The 23548-nt window shown below is 46.0% G+C and overlaps 2 protein-coding genes across 8 annotated transcripts in view; both read left to right on the top strand.

The window, feature by feature from the left end:
* LOC119120001 (AT-rich interactive domain-containing protein 3B-like) overlaps positions 1–3938 on the top strand; it is a 42893-nt gene extending 38955 nt beyond the window's left edge. For both annotated transcript variants that reach the window (XM_037246572.1, XM_037246571.1), the window contains exon 9: positions 100–3938. In XM_037246572.1, coding sequence (XP_037102467.1) covers positions 100–281 — 182 coding nt within the window. In that variant the 3' untranslated portion in view covers positions 282–3938. The remainder of the gene's footprint in view (positions 1–99) is intronic.
* Positions 3939–4411: 473 nt separating this feature from the next.
* Positions 4412–23172, top strand: kif13ba (kinesin family member 13Ba). 6 transcript variants are annotated; one of them, XM_037246515.1, is made up of 38 exons: positions 4412–4668; positions 4802–5070; positions 9014–9107; positions 11832–11844; positions 12052–12112; positions 12457–12549; positions 12702–12882; positions 13307–13394; positions 13528–13662; positions 14336–14448; positions 14824–14935; positions 15005–15217; positions 15287–15397; positions 15513–15647; positions 15718–15851; positions 15944–16030; positions 16099–16280; positions 16568–16847; positions 16957–17119; positions 17254–17409; positions 17476–17625; positions 17834–17959; positions 18028–18356; positions 18491–18623; positions 18701–18853; positions 18936–19035; positions 19109–19235; positions 19299–19354; positions 19513–19637; positions 19712–19987; positions 20075–20227; positions 20377–20454; positions 20940–20990; positions 21110–21275; positions 21522–21652; positions 21886–21948; positions 22254–22680; positions 22846–23172. In XM_037246515.1, exons 2-38 carry the CDS (start codon positions 5001–5003, stop codon positions 23031–23033), a joined length of 5253 nt encoding a protein of 1750 aa, XP_037102410.1. In that variant the 5' UTR covers positions 4412–4668; positions 4802–5000; the 3' UTR covers positions 23034–23172. The 6 variants fall into 6 exon arrangements, with proteins under 6 accessions (XP_037102410.1, XP_037102411.1, XP_037102412.1 ...); XM_037246516.1 differs by having other exon boundaries at positions 4412–5070; positions 9014–9101; positions 11826–11844; XM_037246517.1 differs by having other exon boundaries at positions 4412–5070; positions 21889–21948.
* The last annotated feature ends 376 nt before the right edge of the window (positions 23173–23548 follow it).

Raw genomic sequence — 23548 nt, 5'->3', positions numbered from 1 at the left:
AAAAAAAGAATTCGATTTTTATTTCAATTCTTATTGCTGGAAATCCTTATTTGCTGTGGAAATTTACCTACTCTGTGCCTACTTGTTCTTGTGTCGCAGGAACGCTCTTTGCGCAGAAGGCCGGAGGCTTGCTGGGGCCGTCAGTGTCGGCCGCCGCGGCCTCCACCAGCGCCGGCTTTGGCTACCCCGCACCCCCGAGACAGACCCTCAGCCCCACGTCCTCCTCCTCCTCCTCCAAGGGCCCCAGTTCGTCCGAGCCGGCCCCCAACGGGTCACCCTAACCGGTCCCTTAGTGAAGGGCGCCCAACAACGCGCCCTCGCTCGCCCACATCCCGGCCCAGCATGAATATTCTGTCCCGTGAGAAAGTTTATAGACTGTTGCACAACAAATACCTCATAAAGCCTGTCCACCTCTTGGCTGTCCAATCGTGAACACAAAAGCCCGAGAATAAAACATGACAACACAGCTATGCATTTCACACAGACACACACACACATTCACACGCAGACACACACACACATGAAGTCACACGCAAACTCATGCTAGACACAATCAGCGCAGCCAAAAACCCACTGACAGGTGACGCTACAACTGAACTTGAATTTTTATTTTTTTTATTTTTTTTGCCATTTTGTCATCTTTATTTTTGATTTTGTGTTTTTAGAATGATTTTTGTTGTTGTTGTTGCTCTTTTTACATACCTCAAATCACCCAAGCTGCAGTGGTGTCTTTTTACCTCAGGAGCTTTACCGCATTTAACCTCAATTATTTTCTATGCTGTTTTTTTTTTCTCTCTCTCTCTTGGAGTAAGGTATTTTTTTCTCGAGCGAATAATGGGACGCTGTAGATCAGCACGGGTCATTTAAAGGAAAAAAAAAAAATACCTCACGGTCTTTCACGTTGATGGGTGTGAGGGCTCACGCCGGAAATGTGCGACAGATGGAACGCTAACTCCCCAATGTTGGACCATCCTCAAAATAGAAAATGGCGTCCCTCTCTCAGGAAGTTGTGGAAAGGAATCTAACATGCTCCCCTAGACCTCGACAGAACTTGAAAAAATACCTCATGAGACTCTTTGAAGAGAGCCACACTGCATATACCTCATAGGGCGGCCATAATGGAAGAAGCTGCTGCCCGCCCCCTCCCCCCCAGAAGTGTGAAAAGACAGACAAAATGGCTGCTGCTTCTGCTGCTGTTTTTTTTTTTTTTTACAACACACACACCTCATTACTCTTTTTTTTAAATTTCAGTTGTATCACTTTTTGAGGGTGGGGGGGGGCTTTTCCACGATTAGACCTTGGCTAGGAATGTGGTTAAGGGGGGGTTTCTTCAATGCATGCGTACAATCACATGAACTTGAAATGATTTTTAGCCTCTCTTTGTTGTTGCACAGCTACTAGATACCAAAAAAAAAAAACACGGTCGCCGTTGGTTCTTAATCTAACGTAAAATGCTTACGTAGATGCTTTACTTGATTATTTTCCCCCCCTCTCAACACAGTGAGGGCTCGGCTATTGCCTGTGTAGAAATGGAGAAAAAAAAGCGACCAATATGCATAACATAACGACAAAATGGCCGCATCAGATTTGTAGCCAAACATCAGTGTAGCTAGCATCTGGTGTGCTGGAGAAAATAACCGTGGGATAATTGCTTTCAACCGAAACGACGGGAGAAAGTGCATTTCCGTAAACACGCTTTTCACTTAACATTACGACGTCCCCTCAATCTGCGTCGGTCGTTACGGAATCCAATGAGGTCAGGAAAGGGAAAAGATGGAAACATTTTATGGAACATAGGAGGGGAAACAAGTTTGAACTATTGAATACACGCTTCAGTTACGAGTCAATTATCTGGCCTGACTTCTTGGAGGTCCAAGCATATTTTGGGGTGAGGGGGCAGTGCCCCCATCCCTCCCCTCTAGCTCCGCCAGTGTCTGAACCTCGGTGGACATTCGAGTTGACTTTGTCCAACGTGGAACAATTACAGCTCTAATGTAAAAGGAGCTACAGACTGTATTGAGTGCTTTATGACATGCCGTTTGAGCATTTATTCCTTTTCCTGTTCCATTGTCTTATTAGTGAGGAAGCGTACCTTAAGCTAATTGCTCATTAAGTGCAGGATTCGGAATTCTCCAAGTTTCCACATTGATAATGCCCCACTGTGTCCTGCAGAGGGCAGCATTTTCCAACAGAGACTTTGTGTATTGTACTACTAGTGACCATTGGCTAGACGCTGCCTTAATTCTCAAGTCTGTATCAAATGAATCTTTTTTTATACAACACGCAGACGTTACATGAGTTTGCTATTTATTTTTTTAATTTTGTCTAACAAGTGAATCTCATAGGAACCACCCTTTTCGGCCTAAAAATATGTTCAGCGAGGTATGGTATGTAACATACATTAGCATCTTCAGATTTCATGTGGTTCCACTTTGGTTAGCAGAAAGCACCCGGTTTGCCGACAATCCTCCAAACAGTTGCTATAGACATCTTTTATCCCGTTTTCTGCAATTTTAACCCAAAAAACTTCCCATTGGCTCACTTTCTGCATGCTAATGTAAACATAAGGTTAGCATAAGTAATGCTGGTACATGTCCTCTTTGCCGATGCTACAAAAACACCCCCTTTTCTATGTCTTGGGATTTAGACTAACAATTTTTCCTGCTCGATGACTATCTGGGTGCAAATGTGCTGGCCTAAGTCCAGTTTGCTGACAATCTCCCACAAACCCACGAGAATCTCCCTGACCTTTGGGGATTTTAACAATCAGCTGCTCCTGTTAGCTGACTTTAAGTGTGCTAATGTTTAAGTTATATTTGTTAGCGCTGGTGTACATCCAATTTGCTGACAATCTTACAAAAGACGACTAGTGGGACCTAGTGTTATCAAAAACGGGTGTGTGAACAAGTTCTGATAAATACCTCTGCCTCATTACTAATTACTGCTAAAGTATGTGGACAATCTTCTAAAACACTTCTAGCGTCTCTTGTACTTTATCTAAAATATGAACTTGCAACCCTTCCCAGTAGTGACTTGCTAATGTATAAATGACAAAGGCACAAGTGACGCCACTTTACGCTTTTCATGCCTCGTCTGACTCCGCAATACCAAAAAGAAAACACGCAAGGCTTTGTCAACCCTTAGCAAATGCAAATATTGTAATATTTCTGAGGTCATATAAAATGTGGTTTTTAAAAAAATGTACCCCCTAACCACCTCCTTCACAACACAATACCTCAATGTGGCTAGCTAGCTAGCTAAACACAAAAGGTAAACATCAAAGAAAGAAGCAGCTCCATCACTTGGCTGAATGCTACGTAAGATTTGTGCTGTTGCATTTTCCGAGTTTTGTTTATTTTTGTCGTCAGTAACGCAGTCGAGTTCTGCGCGCATATGAAAGAAAAAAAAGATAAGTAGGGCGAGTTAATTGAGCTTTAAGATTGTTTAAGGACTAACCTGATCTTTGTTTAAAAAATAAAAACAACAAAAAATATATTAAATGGAGAAAGAAAAAAAAGCAGGCGCATTATGCAAAAATGGTTATCAAATACCTCATTTATCAATTTTCTTTGATGTCGTCTTTGGCTTGTACAATGCTCCGTATATTCATTCAACTGTGGGGTTTGTGCATATTTTTGTACTGTTATTATTACACGGACATGATGATGATGATGATGATATGACTTCTATATATAAATATATTATAGTTTTTTTCTCTTTGATTCAAACAACAACAAGGAAAAAAGAAGAACGTGGACAAAACGGTGGTGAATGCTTGTTAAAACGTTTGTTTTTTGTGCTGATTGTATTTAAGAGGAGCACTTTTTGGCAAAGTGGTTTTCACACATTCACTTTTGTTCATATGATTAGTAATATAAAGACGTGGTTCTCAGGGCTTTAAACTTGTATGTCATGATAAAGTTTTACTTTATATCTTACTTTTTGGACTGTGTCTTTCTTTATTTTAAAAAGCACAATTAATCTGTATTCGTGGCTGAAAACATGCAACCCAAACACTCGTTTTGGTCAACTCTGAGGAGGATATTTCCTTTGTACTAGAAAAATAACTTTTTCAGCAGGCCTGCCTTCTATTGCACGTCCTAAACCTGCACTAAAATTTCCGGGATGAATTGATTTAGATAAAACCGGCACTATCAGATCATAATGTAACATTTATTAATTATTTCTAATTAGTAATTCCAGTCACTATGTGGAAAAATAAGTAAATCTCAGCATAACACAAATCATTCCGATTTGAAAACTACAATAAATATGAAGTTGACAATATTTAGTACTTTAAAATATTTTCCGTTTGTCCGACTGTTTTTGTTTGAAGTCTTTAAGACCACACCGGAAGTGGGAATGGTAAAGTTGGCGTGTTACTTGACACACAAGGCGGAGGAAATGGAGGAAGAGGAGGGTAATGCGTTACGTGTTTGGGAATGTCGTGAAGATCATCGCCGGGCGGGCGGTGCTTTTTTTTTTTCCGCTCACTTCTCCGTCGCTCTACCGTGTTGATTAACGGTGCCAAGTAACGGGACGACTCCTACGCGGCGTGTTTACCGCAAAGCGACGGTCGTCTGAAGATGTTAGCGAAGAAATGAGCAACAATGACCGCCTTCCTGGCTCGGCCGGGCGACTTCGGCGTCCCCTCCTCAGCTCGTTTTGGTTAGCATGTTTTTTTGTTTTTTTTCCTCGCCTGTCAAATTAGCTTGTGGCATGCTAAACGCGAATAAATAGCACCGCTTTCCCCATTTATTTTATCATAGTCTTCCTTTTAAGTCTTTGCTATGACTAAAAGAAGAAGTTAAGTGGCGGCGAAGGGTTTCCTGCGAGATATCCCCGTCCCCAACACACCCGTGGTGATGCCCGGTGTGTGGAGCAGCAGAGCCGGGCGGAGAAGCTAGCTGGCTGCTAGCGGAACAGCCAGCGGGGGTTTGGGTATTTGGATGATCGTGACGCCGAGGACGAGCTGATCGGCTCGGCGAAAAGCAGCCAGCATGGTCGAGCCCAGCCTGGACGACTCCAACGTCAAGGTGGCGGTCCGCGTTCGGCCCATGAACAGGAGAGGTGAGCGACACTTTGATTGGGAAATGCATTCTTTTACATTAGCACCCCTATGTCAAGATGGGTTTGCTAATTGACAAGTATGTGTCATTTTGATTAATTCCCCCAAGGAGGTTTGGTTGTCATCGGCGTGCTTTTGACTGCGATTCTTTCTTTCTTTTTTTGTTTTGATATACGACCTTGGACGTTTTAACGATGGGCAGCGTAATGTTGCCGTCACATGTATCTACAATGTCTCCCAGCCTTTATTGAAAACGTCAAAAAGGATTGAAAACACCATCTAATCAGTAAACATTTTGTCATCGGTAAATTTTTCAATCACATTTTTTTAAATTAACGGCGAAAATACTGTCACCGACAAAAAGTTTGGGAACACAGTATGGCGTCAAAACTGTTTTCCCTATAGGCAGTAATAATAATAATAATAATAATAATGGAATAAACATTGTTAAACCTCTCTTGTCATGTAAAGGTGGTTGACTTCTGTTAGCTGTCTGAAACCATTCTAACTTTAAATGGAAGTCAACAGATCTGAAGCTTGCAGGTTAGTAACTAAATAGATGAAGAAATGCATCATGGGAAATAAAATCAGGAAGCAAAAATAATATTTAAAATTAAATTTAAAAACTGTCGCACTAATATTGAAATTTCCAATCCTCCCCAAGTAAAGCTTTGATTTTGTGTCCACATTCTGCTGGCCGTTATGACTCACTGTGCCAACTCAGCAAGTCCTGTTCCCAAAGGACTAGTGACCAAAATGCCACAAAATATCACCAGTGGCTTTCCGACTGAATAAAATCCGACATCGACACAAACAAATGCAGTAAGAGTTTAGACTGATTCTGATACTTATGATCACTACAGGCTGAGCCGCACTGTGTTTGTTCGCGGCGTAGGCGTGTAGCTGGAGCATGAGACAGTTACACTTGTCTGTAATATGTATTTATGTATTTACCAAGCTGTCAAAGCAAGATCTGCAAAATATTTGTAGCTTGGAAGTTAAAAGTTTCCACTATTTTGTGTAAATCCTTGCTGTAAACTGGGCACCTTGTTTTTGGCATTCTGTCCGCCTTCCACCAGTCTCCTTTGTCCTCATATGCACAACAATAGAAAAGTGGTTCCGCTCATTTTGTTTTAGTCAAAATTGGGTCACTCGTCTATATAAACAAATCATTTCGAGAAGTCAGCAGGGGATGGAAAAGTTCCTAAATATAGTGAGCAAATCCCGAAGTTGCCAACTGATCATCTGTTGGCAACTGTTGTTATGTTGAGCATGAATCAATGAATCACCCAGCCATGGTTTTGTTGAAGCCCCCCCCCTCCCTCCGGAAACATATCAATTATCATACTACACATGTTGACTCTGCAGCTCCTAAGTTTCAAGCACCACCTGTTGCTTTGGCATGCATTCGACAGCAGCTTGCAAAAGCATTCGGATGTGTATAGTGGCCATTTATTTATATCTTTATTTACTTTTGTTCACCGCGTCCAACTCAAACGAAGGCAAAAACACGGCTGACGCACGCCCGCCAGTAAATCGGCAGCAACAGCTGCTCGGGGGGGGGCAGTGCGCTCGACACTTTTAATGTCCGCCTGTCTTCATTAAATCACGTCAGACGATTCACGCCGTCATGCCTGGCCAGCTGCCAACGCGGGCGTCGCTTGAAGGACGGCATCATTGTCAGCCGAGCCTGAGCGAGCCACTGAGTCAATGCGTCTAGACATTCCTGCAGCGCATCTCGCGCAGTCACCGGCTCCTAAATCAAGCTGCGAGGAAGCCGGCCGGGCACGAGAGAAGAGTTCTGACAGCTCGGCCCGCATGTGCTGCCCGCACTTGTTGTTACCTGGTAAAGAGGAAATGCTGGAAAATGCTGGTTTTGAGGCAACGCTGAAAAATAAACTCCAGTTGTGCCTTCAGATATGTGACTCAACTTTGGTCAATCTGGCTTGACTGTCCATGCGGCAGGATGATTTTGGAAAAGATTTTGGAAACAGCAGCAGCAGTTGCCACGTTTCCAAACCGGAACGGTTCTGACTGAACGGAGCCTCTGTGTCGACGTCAGAACACTAGCATGTTCTTTAAAAGGAGCGAAAGAAAAAAAGATTCAAAGAAGCTTGCTCCCAGCTTGAAGACAAGACAAGACACTGGTTCACTTATAAGTTGTTTTAAAAAAAAAAAACACTAGCAAACCATCTAAAGTGAATTCATTCACTCAGTCTTAAAACATTTTATTCACTGTACAAGTTAGGTTTTAATTTTTTTTATTTGAAACCAGTGATGCTCAAATTTTTGATAATCCACATTATTATCGACTGATATGAACCTTTTTTCAAAACAAGCATTTTTCAATGTTTTTATGATTTGTGCGAACAAATTTTTGGTTCCACTGTCATTAAATGAGTTATGTGATTGGTAATCGTCACATGGTCAGCAGTTACCAAACTTAGGCTTCACATTCAAAGTAGCCACTGCACAGTCTTGTTTTTAAGGAGTGGTTCAATCCAGGTTGAGGAATGGCGGGCAAAACGGGACAAAGGCAGGAAGGGAGTGAGTTGGAGGGAATATTTGCCGATGTTGCGTAAGAGCCTCTGTGTTCCCATGGCCGCGGCCTTCCCGGATCAACCAATCGGCTTTCTGGCGTTCCCTCGTAGTCACGACGATACGGAAGAGAAACGGCCCATGGAAATTGGAAGGCAGATTTTTTTCCCATTTGCATTTATGGTGATGATTACACAGGCACCCGGTACGGGCCCAAACCAAAATGGAGCAAGTCCAAACCAAAATCTTTTTCATTCCTGTTCCAAATTTAAGGCGGTTCTGTCGCGTTGAAATTCCAAACCAAGGCGTGTCTGCTTTGGTGGAGTTCCAATTCCAAACCAAGACCAGTACAACCAGTACAGTGCTGTTCCAAATAGGCCTGCAACTATTAATTATTTTAATAATCTGTTGATTTAAAAGTTTTAATTCCCACATGACATCATGTCTATTGACAGTGCCGAAAACGCAAACTTAAATAATGATTCAGTTCCTGGTTTGGTCGGTAACATGTCAGAAAATTGGCAAGAAAATGTTTCTCATTGTTTTCCAATGTAAAATGTCTTATTTTGAAAATAAAATACAATAATCAGTCTGAAATGCTGAAATTACTGGACGATTTAATCTGAATCATTTGGACAATTCCAGATGAAACAAGGTCTCTAAATGATTCATCGATTATCAAAATATGTGTTGATTCCTTTGATAAACGATTAAATTCATCATTTTTGCCAAAACAACTAGAAGACAAGAAAATCAGCATCGTCTGAGCTTGTTCACGCATGTCTTGCGAGCAGGCCAATTTTATTAGGGTGAGGAGATTCTCTATTTCAAACCATAGCTGAGTGAATCAAACATCTGTCTGCAGCGAATTCCAGAGGAAGGTGCGTTGAACGGGAGAGAAAAGACTCCCACTTCTATTTTCTTATCAAATATTAGTCAGTGTCACCGAGTGGACCGAATAGTAGAACCGGTCCATCTGACTGCCCAACTTTTGGTTATCAAACAAACACTTTGGGGGTCACGTCAACTGTGTGTCCTGCTCTATTGATTAACTTAAAGTCCAACTTACAAGGTCATTGTTCAGATTCTGACCCTCCCATTTTCCCATGTTCCAATATTATTCTGTTTTTACGCAATTTACGCTAGCTCGTGATCAAAGTTAGCCAACTTCCCAATTATTGCTTTGTCTGCAAATTAGCCTTGTCATTTCGAGTGCACGTCTCTGCATGCGGCGCTTGCGCAAACATCACGTGATCAACTCTGATTAAGTTGACACGCAACACTGCAATCATTGTTGGCCTCTGTCACCTGGAAATAGAGATTTATGCCGTAAATCCTAATTTCACACAATAGCATCTGAATCCAGCGAGTTTTAATCCAAACACTTTTGTCCTGTCCTGTCTGCAGAAAAGGAATTAAACACCAAGTGCGTGGTGGAGATGGTGAAGAACCAGACCGTCCTCCATCCCGCCATGACCAACCTGAGCAAGGGCGACACCAGGTATGTTGGTTCTTCACGATGCTTTGGAAGTGTTAGCGTGTCACTCGCTCACGGTTACCCCAAATGCAGCCTTGTCGTCACCATGCAGCAGTTGGCAGGAAATGCACAAATCCCGTCAATTTATTATCAACAGCCAATCCACCGCAAAAACTCAGAAGGGGACAAAGTTTAATCACCCCTCCCCCGTTCCTCATGAAATGGCAAAATCAACAGCCCGACTCCATATTCAGAGCAAATCATCTGTGTCGGAAGAAAGGATCTTGTGACTGACTAGTGGAACAGACTGGAAAAATGAAATTAAGGGAACGAGGCAGAGTTTGAGGCCTCGGCCTGGAAGATAGACAGAGGCCAGACGTTTGCACGTGGACTCCACTCGGCCTGTCTTTCTTTCTCCCACCGCTTTGACTTCCTCCCTTTTTTCCCAAGTCTTCCGTTTCTGTGGCAACAACAAACGGCTTTGTTTAGGTTAACTCCGGGTCGACTCCCGCGCCTGCCGAGCCCCTTTCCTCCAGCGTTGGAACTCCACGGTCTCATTCACCGGAGCATCTGTCGACCATAAACCTTCCCCCTGGTGACTTTTATATGGAGGCGAACAAGAGCCCGGCTGTAGTTTCTTCGGCCGCCTGTGGGGCTGACAAAAGGCAGAGGAAGCGGCGAGAGTGCTCGGCCCCGCCGTGCAGATGCTTCTCGTTTTTTTTTGTGCCTGGACAACATTTGCATAAAGGGAGGAAAAAGCCTTTCGCCGGCGTTTACTCGCCGACAGGCAGCGTGAGGGGGGGGAGACGACGTGCTGCGATGTTGCAGGTGCAGCCGCAGCACGCCGAGTGCCCCCGTAGTTAGCGCGTTAGCACACATTTGTTTTGGATTTAGAGTCTAGCGATATGTCCAGCACAAATGGATAAATAGGTCACGTAAGGCCGCTTGGTGTAATCCCCGTCTTCCCCTGGGATCATTCTTTAGCTATTATTTTCATGATGGATTGGTCAGATGACATTGTATGACGAGCAGGACTGGGCAAATCATTGACTGATATTAATAAATACAATCATTCATTGATTTCATAACTTACCATTATGAAGTGACTTCAATAAATTGGTAACAAGCCATTTTTCTAAATCAGCAATACAATCAATCAATAATATTAAACGTGGGCGTTTATTGATTGTAATCAGTCAAGTCGGCTGGTGACAGTCATCACTCGCTCTCGAGTCTGTAGAAGACAAATTATGTGAAAGTTTATGGAAGAAAAAAAATTGGCTCGGCCGATAAATGCATGCGGCCGCCATCATTATTACATCTGCGCCAACTCCGCTTCGGTTTAACATTCCAGTCTCGGTCCGTTTCTCCCCACGCGGCCTTGAATGGTACATTCCCAGCAAGAGGGCTCGGGCTGAAAGAACAATGCAAGAACAGTAGCAAGGGGGGTGGGGGGGTGGAAGCAGCCATGCGTTAAGACATTTTCTAAATGACGGTGATGAGAGTGGAGGAGCAAGCCTGCGGCTTTCCGGACCATCTAATTCTCGCTCCTCATTTGGGGGGGGGCGGGTGATGGCTTACCTCATTAATAGGCGCACAAGGGCGAAGACGTGTCTTCTCAACCTCCGTCTTCAAAGCTGCCGCGACAGCTGTCATCGCAGCAAACGTCACAAACCTGCCACGCTCACGAAGGCCCTCGCATTCGTCGGTCCATGTTTAAAATAATTTCAACTAAATGGGTGGAAAGAAACGAATATAGTTCAAATAAAAGCTAATTGCTCAGATGTTGACTGAGCTGATGTCTGCTGAGCTTTGTGGACGTCCTCTGTTATGACGCTTGGAAATCTTGACCTTTTAGGAACTGCTCAGTCACTACCCGCAAAGTCACATGGCCCGTCTGGTACATTTGGCGCCGGTGCCAACAAGCGTGAGGAGGATTGCAAGGAACATATGTTTGCATTCATGTGGGACAAAAGATGTAGAGGGATACCGTTTTTATCGGATTTCATTTTGTCAAGCATGTCCGTTGAAACATACGTGAAAACTTAATAAGTCCTTGGCTCGAAACTTAGCGAGATGTGGTTTAAGAAGCACGCAGAGATGATTTTCACATGCTTTTAACTTGAAATTTTGACTCCTCAACAAAGAAACGTCTGTGGTAGCGGAGGAATTTCCATCTGCTGTTTTGGTGTCAAGTTTTCATCAATCCGTCATTTTCTTTTTGCTTATGTTTGTGTGGTCGCTCCCCAAATTGCATGAAGAACCAAGTGCGCCAAGTAAAATCTCCTTTTCATGGTCACTGAACAAAACCCTGACGTCATTCTCGGCCCACATTAAATTGTGCAGGAAAAAACAATTGCAGTTTAGTGAGGAAAAATGAGAAAGCTACATCTCCACCAGCCAATTAGCAAAAGATGCTAATGGGTGCTTTGGTCTGCCTTTTAAATGTCACTTTGAGTTCTTATCATAACCTCGACCCACTAACCCCTTTACACCCCCCCTCCCCCCACAATCTCATTCAAAGCGACAAGCTACCTCCAGCTACACACTTGGGAAGTAAACAAACACACACAGTCAACTAAAAAGTGTTGGCGGGTGTCGAAAGCTATTTTTGGTTCTGTGTCTTCAAAAGACACGCGATTATGTTTCTTTGTTGTAAATAAGTAACAGACACTCGCTAATCTGCATAAAATCTATTCTGTCTCTTTTTTCCCATGTGCACTTTGACCCCCTGCGCAACATCACCAGGACTCAGTCCAAGGTAATGCCGATTTATTTTTATTTATTTTTTAACTGTCAACAGTGAGCTCATTTCGGCTCCTCGTGAGTCACCGCTGGCTTTAAACAAAGACACGGCTGTGTTGGAGTGGCTCTCGATTGGAAACGCCATATTAGACTCGCGCACACATACACCATAGCAACCATTTGGTTATTCACATCTGCCTGCCTGCCTGCGTGTGCTCTCCAGGTTTTTGCCTACGACTACTGCTTCTGGTCCATGGACGAATCGGACAAGGAGAAATTTGCCGGTTGGTTTGCCCAAAACATCCCCAGCTCTAAGGCTGAACAAAATTAGGAAAATGATCTTTCTGGCAGATATTGCACAATTCTCATTAAACCAAGTTCAGTGTAATATTCACAATAAGCAGTAACGTTTACAAACATGACAGCAAACTACCGTATTTTCCGGACTATAAGTCGCAGTTTTTTCCCCATAATTTGGCCGGGGGTGCAATTTATCCTCAGGAGTGACTTATAGTCCGGAAAATACGGTAATTATAATTTCGATCAGAAAATGATACATTGTTCAGCCTTACATATTGTCATAAATGTTGACACTTAAAAGACTAGAACAACCTGCTTCTCCCTCCAGGTCAGGAGGTGGTCTTTCAGTGCCTTGGAGAAAGTCTTCTCCATAACGCCTTCCTTGGCTACAATGCCTGCATCTTTGCCTACGGACAAACCGGTAAGTTACTTCACTTTTTTTTAATCACTTGAAACTTATAAAAAGAAATATTGTGGTTGTCTACGGCTGTGCATTTCTAGTTTCTGCGTTCTCCGAGTGTTTCACTATACTACAACTCCGTGTCATTTTGGATGTCCTCTTTACCTGTGTAGGTTCCGGAAAGTCCTACACCATGATGGGTTCGGTGGACCAGCCGGGGCTCATCCCCCGCCTCTGCAGCGCTTTGTTTGAGCGCACGCAGAAGGAGCAGCGTGAGCAGGAGAAGTTTACAGTGGAGGTCTCCTACATGGAGATCTACAATGAAAAGGTTCGAGATCTGCTGGACCCCAAAGGGTACGGTAATTTTATTTCTAGTTCCAAAGAAATTAAAAAAAACATGAGTCTCCCCTGTTGGAAAATTTCTGAACATGTGATGTTAAGAAAGTGATCGATTGCTGACCAAGACCAGCTGTTGCGTGTGTGGTCACTGGTTTTGGAAGTTGTTCTTGGTGGACTTCAGGTCATGTCCAACACTAAATCAGCACCACTGGCCCGCTGCTGACGACCTGACCTTTGACTTGGTCGGACCTTTAAACTCTTTGCCCGTTGAGGCCAAAAAAAGAGCAGACCATCTGACAACCATATGTGCTTTGCCATTGATGAAGTTCTCGGCCTGAATGAGGGTCAGGGAACACAAACCGGGCTGCGGTGGTGCGGTCGGAAGCGCCAGAATCTCGATGCGAGTCTTCATTGTTCACCGTTCTTGTTTTCTTTCCAGGGGCAGACAAACGCTGAGAGTAAGAGAACATAAAGTGCTGGGTCCATATGTGGACGGTCTCTCTCGGCTAGCTGTTGCAAGCTACAAGGTGAGCTTGCGATACATTTCATTGACGACTAATATAAATACATGAAGAAATAATTCATTTACCCAATTATGGCATAAGACATGGATGTCATTTAGTGTCGAAAAGAATTAAGAGGCCAATTAACCGTTGACAGGACATCGAGGTACTGATGTCAGAGGGGAACAAGTCTCGCACCGTCGCCGCCACCAACATGAACGAGGAGAGCAGTCGATCGCACGCCGTCTTCAACATCATCCTCACGCACACCCTGACGGACGTGCAGTCTGGGGTAAGGTACAAACACAAAGATGCGGACAGCGCGGAGCCCCAGGCCGCACTTATTTTACCCGTTGCTCCCATCGACGGCCGCAAAACAGCCAATGGCACATTACGTTAATAATTAACAGCCGTCGACTGTGTTTCCAAGGCTGCCCGAGTCCTACTCTGCTTTGTTGTGTTTGTCATTGAGCAAACATGGCTGGATTTACACTGTATGGTTCAAGGGACCAGTTTGTTTGTTTGTTTTTTTGCTCCCAAGTGGCAATTTGGACACTGCAGCGTTAATGGGGGAAAAAAAATAGGTTTGAATCAGGCCTCTATCAAATGTGGATATATATAAATATTGGAATCTCATCTTAGTATCTTCCAATTGAAGAAATGGAATTTGAGTGGAAAACAGAGAATCTTGTACAAGATTAGTCACAAAAAAAGCCACCAAAAATTTCCATCAGCCCTCATGCAAATTTCCACGAGTTGTCCTCTTCCGAGTTGTAAACATATTGCGCAGACGCTGGATGGGCGACTCACAATAGCCTTTTGTATTGTCGAGCAACATCATCAACTGTGTTCATGGCCTCCAAACATATTTTTTTAATGCCGCAAATGAGCCACAAATCACGTGAACCCTCTGCCCCCCCTTTTTTCCCCTCTTTCTCCCCTCCCCCCTTTTCGCTCTCTTACAGACAAGTGGTGAAAAAGTGAGTCGCCTGAGTCTGGTGGACTTAGCCGGAAGTGAGCGAGCCGCCAAAACCGGAGCGGCTGGAGAGCGTCTCAAGGAAGGAAGCAACATCAACAAGTATGCACACGCAGTCATAAACCTCAACCGACATCACTGCTTTCTTTTAAGTTACCCTCAATTTACTATTAAAGCCCCATGAATTCCAACAGTCATTTTCCTGCTGAAAAAAAAGAAATTAATAAAAAATAATATGAATAATATAATATGAATACATTTTCTTTTAAATATTTGATTTAATTAAATCATTTCTTATTATAGTCATTTTAATGCCTCAAGCTGAAATTAAATTCCGTATCTTCACTTGCCATGGAAATCAATTGGAATTTTTCCACCACTTTGCAGCCCAAGTAACATCAAGACCCTTTGTTCGTAACCAGAAAGTATTTTGTTTATTGAGCCCTTTTCAAAGCTGATAAAAAGCGTGACTTTCAGATCGCTGACTACACTGGGCTTGGTGATCTCCGCTCTGGCCGAGCAAGGAACTACCAAAAACAAGACCAAGTTTGTTCCTTACCGAGACTCGGTTCTGACATGGCTGCTGAAGGTACAAACGTGCGCTCGCTAGCCTCCTCTCGCTCTCCTTGGTTTTACATTCTCATTTCCGCTCTCGAAGGACTGTCTCGGCGGTAACAGCCGCACGGCCATGGTGGCGACGGTGAGCCCGGCGGCCGACAATTACGAAGAGACGCTATCCACGCTGCGCTACGCCGACCGGGCCAAGAGCATTGTTAACCACGCCGTGGTCAACGAGGACCCCAACGCTCGCATTATTCGGGAGCTACGTGAGGAGGTGGAGAAGCTGCGAGTGCAGCTCACTCAAGCCGAGGTGAGATCCCTTTGAGAAGAAGCCCTCCCGAATCTTCTCTACCTCCTAATTACTTTTTACCCCGTGCAGTCTTTGAAAGCCCCAGAGCTCAAGGATCGCCTGGAAGAGTCTGAGAAGTTGATTCATGAGATGACCGTCACGTGGGAGGATAAGCTTCGCAAAACAGAGGAGGTGGCTCAGGTAACCACGGCAACAAAGTTTATAAATTAAAGGGCTACTAACATGGAAAACTGGACAGCACAGTGCAACTGTAAGGAAAACTCGTTTCTAAAAACGTATTTGAACCCTTTTGTAGGCACGTCAGAAGCAGCTGGAGAGTCTGGGCATTTCCCTCCAGTCGTCGGGCATCAAAGTGGGCGACGATAAAAGCTTCCTGGTCAACCTGAATGCCGACCCAGCACTCAACGAACTGCTGGTGTACTATTTAAAGGTACACGCGCAATGAAGCAATGAATTGATTCAACCACTGAATTCTGTTCATCTTGACTCTTTTTCTTTAGGAGGACCACACCCAGGTGGGCTCGGCGGACTCCCAGGACATCCAGCTGTGCGGCATGGGCATCCAGGCCGAGCACTGCGTTATCGACATCAACGCCGACGCTGCCGTCATCCTCACCCCGTACCCCAACGCTCGGTAAAGACCAGAAACGTTGTTTTACTTTACTTATTTAATTTGCTCGATTTACTCAATGTGAAAATGGTAATTCAAACTAAATCTGTGTACAGGACGTGTGTAAATGGGTCTCCGGCTACCTGTGCACTACAGCTTCACCATGGCGACCGAATCCTCTGGGGAAACAATCACTTCTTCAGGTATTGTCCCTCAGTTTTTGTGTGTCTGTGGGTGGAAGGTTCAAAACCATACACTCTTTTCCACGCAGGATCAACCTTCCCAAGCGGCGCGGTCGAACCGCAGAGGATGAGGAGGGCGTGATGAAGAAGAGCGGCAGCAGCGAGCAGCTTGATGCGGACGGCGACTCGGCCAGCGAAGTGTCCAGCGAGGTCAGCTTCTCCTACGAGTTTGCTCAGACTGAAGTCATGATGAAGGCTCTGGGCAGCAATGGTAAGCAAAACATTTTTTTGTCCTGCTGACCATCAGAAGCACTGACCTCCATTCACAATGTTTTTCTTCTATGTAATTGTATGTACCGTAATTTTCGGACTATAAGTCGCACCGGAGTATAAGTCGCACCAGCCATAAAATGCCCAAAAAAGTGAAAAAAACCATATATATGTATATAAGTCGCTCCTGAGTATAAGTCGCCCCCCCACCCAAACTATGAAAAAACCGCGACTTATAGTCCGAAAATTACGGTAAAACAAATTCTCATGCTTGTTTTTCCCCGTCAGACCCTATGCAGAGCGTCCTGCAGTCGCTGGAGAGGCAACACGAAGAGGAGAAACGCTCAGCCTTGGAGCGCCAGAGGCAGATGTACGAGCAGGAGCTACAGCAGCTTCGTCGCAAGCTTAACCCGGACCGGCTGTCCGCGGGCCCCCCGGGACCGCCGCCGTTTGGCCAGCCCGGCACTGGCCAGCAGTCTCACTACCGTAGCATGGAGAGGCTGAGCATGGGAGGCATGAGCCACTCCAGCAGCGCTCAGAGCCGATTGAGACAATGGAATGAAGAGAGGTGCGTGAAGATTCAACATCAAAATAAAGAAGAGCTCACTTTTGACCGTGAAAACACAAATAAAAGTAAACTGACTTGTTCTACTTGCGCTTCCAATGTCGTCCCACAGGGAAGCTGTGTTGGTGAGGAGCTTGAGGCGGCTGCGAGAGCAAATAGTGAGAGCCAACCTCTTGGTACAAGAGGCCTGCTTCATCTCAGATGAGCTGGAACGCCACACCGAGTACCGAGTCACTCTGCAGATCCCCTCAGAAAACCTCAACGCCAACCGAAAGGTCTCCAACCTCAAATTCAGCCATATTTAAGATTTCTGATTTAAAGCTTCACTTTGAGTCACCTTATTAAAAACAATGGCATGAGACCCGTCGCTAAATCAAGCTAACCAAACTGCTAATGACGGTGTGTGCAGAGGGATGCTGTGCTCAGCGAACCCGCCATTCAGGTGCGACGTCGCTGCCGCGGCAAACAAATCTGGAGCTTAGAAAAGACCGAGAACCGCCTGGTGGACATGAGGGAGCTCTACCAAGAGTGGCAGGACTACCACCTGCACGACAGCGACAACCCGGTAAGTTAGCGGTCAAAAACCGGCGTGCGGAACCCGGGGAGGTTTAACTGATCTCTTCGCATCCAGGGGATGCGCTCATACTTCCGCCGGGCCGACCCTTTCTTTGATGAGCAAGAGAACCACAGCCTGATCGGCGTGGCCAACGTCTTTTTGTCCTGCCTTTTCTATGACGTCAAGCTGCAGTACGCTGTGCCCATCATCAACCAAAAAGGAGAGGTAAGGATGTTGCTGCATTGTCAATTCACAGTTGGACTCATTTACATAATCCCATCCACACACCAAGTTTCTCCACATATGACTTTTGTAGAAGCTCTGCAATTAGTCAAAAGCTTAACAGAAATGATAAATGGCGCATACTTGGGTGTTTAAATCCTGTAAATATATTTCAGGAAGGGTAATGTTTTTTTTTTTTTAATGTCATCAGGTGGCTGGGCGTCTCCATGTGGAGGTGGTGAGGGTTGGAGGGGCTCTGGAGGACAACATCGCAGGAGGAGACGATCCTGACAACAACCCAGACTCAGAAATTCAGGATCGCAAACTTGTCTGCATGGTAAGAAATCCCTGGTGCCTACGTGTCAATGATGGTCCTGAATCTACATCGTTTTTTGTTTTCCCCAGATTAAAATCCTACAGGCCACCGGTCTCCCCCAGTACCTGTCCAACTTTGTCTTCTGCCAATACAATTTCTGGGACCAACCCGAGCCCATCATCGTGGCCCCTGAGGTGGACCCCCACTCGTCGCCCAGCACCAAAGACCCACACTGCATGGTGGTGTTCGACAGCTGCAAGGAGCTGGCCGTGTCCGTGTCGGAGGATTTCATTGAGTACCTGACCGAAGGGGCCGTGGCCATTGAGGTGTTTGGACACAGGCAGGCTGACACGGGCAGGAACCCGGCCCTCTGGGACCTCAGCATCATCCAGGCCAAGACGCGCACGCTACGAGACAGGTGAAGCTTTTTCTTTCTCAGGTGCCATTTCAGGTTTCAAAAAGCATTCCGAGAGCCCAAACTAATTTATGAAAAAAATAGAGCTATAGCTGAGTGCCAATAAACTCATTGCAGAACTTGTTTTTGCCCCGCAGGTGGAGTGAGGTAATGCGCCGGCTGGAACTCTGGATCCAAATCCTGGAAATTAATGAGAACGGAGACTTTGTCCCCGTTGAAGTCATTCCCGCCCGAGACGTCAACACCGGCGGAATCTTTCAGCTACGACAAGTACGGACGAATCTACCCAAGCCTACAGAAGCATTCCCAAAGTTAACCCATCTTTCCATGGCTTTTTATTCTCGCAGGGTCAGGCGAGGAGAATCCAAGTAGACGTGCGCTCCGTTCAGGACTCGGGCACCATGCCGCTCATATCGGAGATCGTGCTGGCTGTGTCGGTGGGCTGCGTGGAGATCACCAGCACCATCGGCCCAGAGGGAGACGAGATGGACAGTTATCAGGTTGGAAAACAGTCACAAATAGCAAAATAATTCAAATGATAGGATTTTTGATTCGAATTGTTTTGTGCATTTTCTCGCTCAGGAGAGAGACCTAGAACGTTTGCGACGTCAGTGGTTGGCGGCGCTCACCAAGAGGCAGGAGTACTTGGACCAGCACTTGCAGAGCCTGGTCAGCAAAGCAGGTCGGCCGCAGGTCTCACACAAGACCAGCCCGTTGCATGTATGTGTGGTTGACGCGGTAACCGTTGTGTGTAGAAAAAAACGAGGACGACGTCGAGAGGGAGGCTCAGCTGCTGGAATGGCGCTTGACACTGACGGAAGAGAGGAACGCTGTCATGGTGCCCTCTGCTGGCAGCGGTATTCCTGGAGCACCTGCGGAATGGTATGTTTTGATTTCGTCATAGTTTGAAAAAAGATCGAGTTGGACTTGTTCGTTTGTCCACAGGGTTCCACTTCCAGGCATGGAGACGCACATTCCAGTCCTCTTCCTCAACCTCAAACGTACGTCATGTTTGTTGTTATATGAAATGTTTATTCTGATTCATATGCCTGCAAAATGAAGATTAGAAGCTCTATTTATACACAATATAAAAAAATTATGTTTGTATGAGAGATTTCGGGGAAAATGGTTGAGATAAACTGTCCATATTTCATCACAGCTGACGACCTGAGCTCCCAGGACCAATTCGAGGTTCCCGACGCAGGAGGCTGGGACGCCACGCTGAGCGGCGAAGACGAGGATGACTTCTTCGACCTGCAGATTGTCAAACACTACGACGGCGAGGTAAAGACGACGACGAGGAAGGAGGGAATCTTGACTGGTTTTGGTCGGCCTCCAATCTTAATCTTGCTCACCAGGTGAAGGCGGAGGCGTCGTGGGACTCCACCGTCCACGAGTGCCCGCAGCTGAGCCGCGGGGGAGCTTGGCCCGACAGCCGGGTGTACCTCACCGTGCGCGCGGTGGTGCAGCTCAGCCACCCGGCCGACATGCAGCTGGTTCTCAGGAAGAGGATCTGCGTCAACGTTAATCCCGGACGTCAGGGCTTTGCCCACAACTTCCTCAAGAGGATGTCCACGCGCAGCACCATCCCTGGATGCGGCGTCACCTTTGAGGTGGTCTCCAACATCCCTGGGGTAAGGCCAGAAAAAATATTGCGTGAGCTCTGGAGTCTTTGGCTATATAACTCAATGTTTTTTTGTTTTTTTTCTCCGCCTCGTTAGGACGCTCCTGGATCAGAAGACAGGGAGATGCTGGCCCGCCTCGCGGCCAGCGCTCACAGCAGCGAGTCGGCCGACGACGAAGCCGCCATTGAGAAGTACCTACGCAGCGTCCTCAGTCTAGAGAACATCCTCACCCTGGACCGACTCAGACAGGTACACATGTCCGACAAAGCATAGTGTTTTTCACACAAATTCCACCATAATGCAGGACGAGGTAGAGTAAAGAGGATACGTTAAAAAAAAAACAATATTGATATGATTATTGGCAGATAATCTGACATTTCTTTGTTTGTGTGTTGAAGGAGGTGACAGTGAAGGAGCAGCTCGCTGCAAGAGGACGAAGCAACCGGCGGAGTCTCAGTTCTCCGTCTGTCAACAGGGTAAGAAGTGAAAACAGCCAACACGTCGAATAAATCATGTTGAGGTAAATGAAGCTCCAGGAAAACACCAATTTTAAACTATTCCTCTCGGAAACCACGAGGGGCAGGAAGTGACAATATTCAACATCAGCAATTTCAGTATATGAAGTAAGCAATTTGTGTGTCTTCAACTGTTGGTAGTTTTACAATAAAAAAATATATATCAGAGCAGTCGCTGCATTACTTGGATAATAGAGTTATGAAGAAAGAGGTTTTTACAAGTATATATCAGGACATTCATTTTCAGCAGTAGTCAAACACAAACAAAAAAAAAAGCCACAATCTGCAACATCAGCACTTTGACTACATGAACCAATGTGAGTCTGAGAAAGTGAGTCTTTTTTTTCAGTCAAAAGTGCCTACTGAAAACAAGAGCAACATTTCCACCTTTGTCACTTTGTTTTTCTTATAAATAATATTTGCTTGATGTTTTTGTTCATCCACAGCTGTCTGGAAGTCGACAAGACTTGTCCACCACCTGCCTGATGGAGGACAAGGTAACACACAAACAGGACACACACTTGCACAATCTAAAAAATAGCTTCAGAAGAAAACAAATGTTCCTTTAGTAGGAAAGTCAATTCCTGTATTTCATGGCTGCATGTGTGGTGTTCAGGGTCGCTGGGAGAGTCAGCAGGACATCTTCATGCCGTCGGCGTACCATCGCACGCTCCCCCGTCCGGCTTCGTCACCCTCCACCTATTACCCCGTGGCGCCGCAGCAACCGTCGCCGCCCTCCTCAAATGCCGTCACCTCCCCACACAACCAGGAGCCAGAGCAAGGTAGCCACCACCACCACCACGCCATCATTGTTCTTCGGCTTCATCTTCTTCTGCTGCTTCTGCCGACGATGAGCTCACGGTTTATACAAAAAAGAATGAATGAATGAATCAACAGTTTGATTGATTGCAATGCATTTTTTCCAGTCTTTGTGCTGCCATGTTCTGTGCTTCTCTGCTAATCTATCGCACCTACTTTGCCTCCTTGATTCCTTGCCTCCTCCTTCTTTCTCCGCCTCCCCCCCTCAGGTCGTTCAGGACTTGCTGCCTCTTATCTTTCAGTGAAGGCGTTGGTTCCGCAGATGCCCAAACTACTCAAGTCTTTGTTTCCGGCACGCGATGACAAGAAGGAGCTGAGGCCGTCGCCGCACGGCCAGCAGGTGGGCAAAGATGGCCGCTGCGCTTTTTCCTCCTCCCAAGAGCAGTAGTTCTCAAATTTGGGTTCGCAATCAGTAGCTTAACGATCTGCAAATTAATTTGAAATAAATGATCGTTGTATTATTGGAAAAAAAGTTCATGGCTACATGTGGAAACCAGCAAATATCTTAAATCAAACTTTGAAGTCGTGCACAGTCAGCCAACCTGCTTTTGTTTTTTTTGGTTGTCCGTCCAACAGCACATGCCTCGCATCATGTCGCCACCAGGGGTGGATGACAGCAGAGTCAAGGTGGACATGGTGAGAATGCATAACACCTGCTTATGTTGTCTTATCAAGCTCCTCATCACGCTCTTATTTACATTTAAATAGACTTTTTCAGCTTTGTTTTCTTGGTGCTGGTCAATCTTAGTCCTGAGAGTAGGGCTATCACTAAAAACAACTTGTACAAAATCTTATTTTAAGTAAATGGTTGATTTTTGAAAGGTATGCTCCAAAGTAACTGCACAGGATTATGACCCAAAAAGTACATCTGCGAGACAAAGGGTGCCGATTGCGAGTCTGACGCTGGTTTTGTGTGGTCCGCCCCCGGCGGTCATCGCTAGGCCGCCCCCGTCCCACGAGCGGCGCCGGCCAAAGAGCGGCGCTCTGACCCAGCCGACGCCCCTCCTCTTACTGTGCATGACCCGCATGACGGCACCCCCCTCAGCCCGCTCAGCCAATCGTCCAGCGGCTACTTCTCGGCCAGCGTCTCCACGGCGACCCTGTCGGACGTCCTGCAACCCCCCTCCTCGTCCTCGTCGTCCTCCTCCCTCCTCCTCGAGGCCGCGCTCGCCGCCAATCACGACGGCGTGACCGCACGCCCCTTCCTTTCTGAACAGAAGCCGCGCGACGACTCGGCTCTGCCCGACTGGCTGACGGACGGCACCCATGTGACCGTCGGGAGCGGCAAGGCGGGCACCGTGCGCTACGTGGGGGCCACGCACTTTGCCGACGGCGTGTGGGTGGGTGTGGAGCTGGACTCCCCCGCAGGTGAGTTGTGGTGAAGTTATAAACTCAAAATAATCCATTTCCAATCATTATATATTGGGGGGAAAAAAAATATCAAGTTAAATAAGTATAAATATAATATACAAAAGTAAAAGAGTGTGGCACTGAACAGGAGCCTTGCACAACCTTTTGGTTTCTTCCTTCAAGGTAAACACGACGGCTGCGTGGGCGGCCACCGCTACTTCCGATGTCGGCCCGCGCACGGCATTCTGGTTCGGCCGGAGCGCCTGAGCTGTCGGGACAGCCGGCAAGGCGCCTCGGAGCTCCCCGCCGCTCCCAACACTGCCCGGGTTCCCGTCCTCCGAGGGGACAACCGCAAATCCTGGAGCAGCTGAGAGCAGCGACCCGGAGACGCCGCCGTGTCGGAGCTCCTTGGACGGAGGAAAGCCGAAATCTCCTCGTGTCATCGCCAGGAGACGATAAGAGCTTTCTTTTTAGCTTTTTCGCCAGTTTGGCATCTCTAGCCACAATTCCTCTTGCTGTCGCTGCATCGGAGGCCGTCTCAGGGACCGAGGATGGGCGTGACCAAGTGAGCGAGCGCAATTTTGCCATTGTGTGCAATAAGTCAACTTGTTGGCTCCGTGTTGACGTCAAGGATGACGCACGAGGCCCTGCGTGTTGGGTGAGTAAGTGCATCTTATTTTGAAAAGACTATTATTTAGGCAGGAACAACCTCCTGTTGTATTGTAGGAAAAAAAAAAAAAAAAGATGGCGTACACTTTTTAGTGTACATTTCAGAGACGACGTAGGAAATGGCCAATTTGCCAAGCCCTTGTATACTTTTAACAGATTTTTTGTTGTGATGACTTGTCACTGTGGCCTGTCAGTAAATTGTTACGATGACGGTAAT

The sequence above is a fragment of the Syngnathus acus genome, chromosome 3, assembly GCF_901709675.1.
Source record: "Syngnathus acus chromosome 3, fSynAcu1.2, whole genome shotgun sequence".
NCBI classification, from domain to species: Eukaryota; Metazoa; Chordata; class Actinopteri; order Syngnathiformes; family Syngnathidae; genus Syngnathus; species Syngnathus acus.
This window is presented reverse-complemented; position numbering and strand designations above follow the sequence as displayed.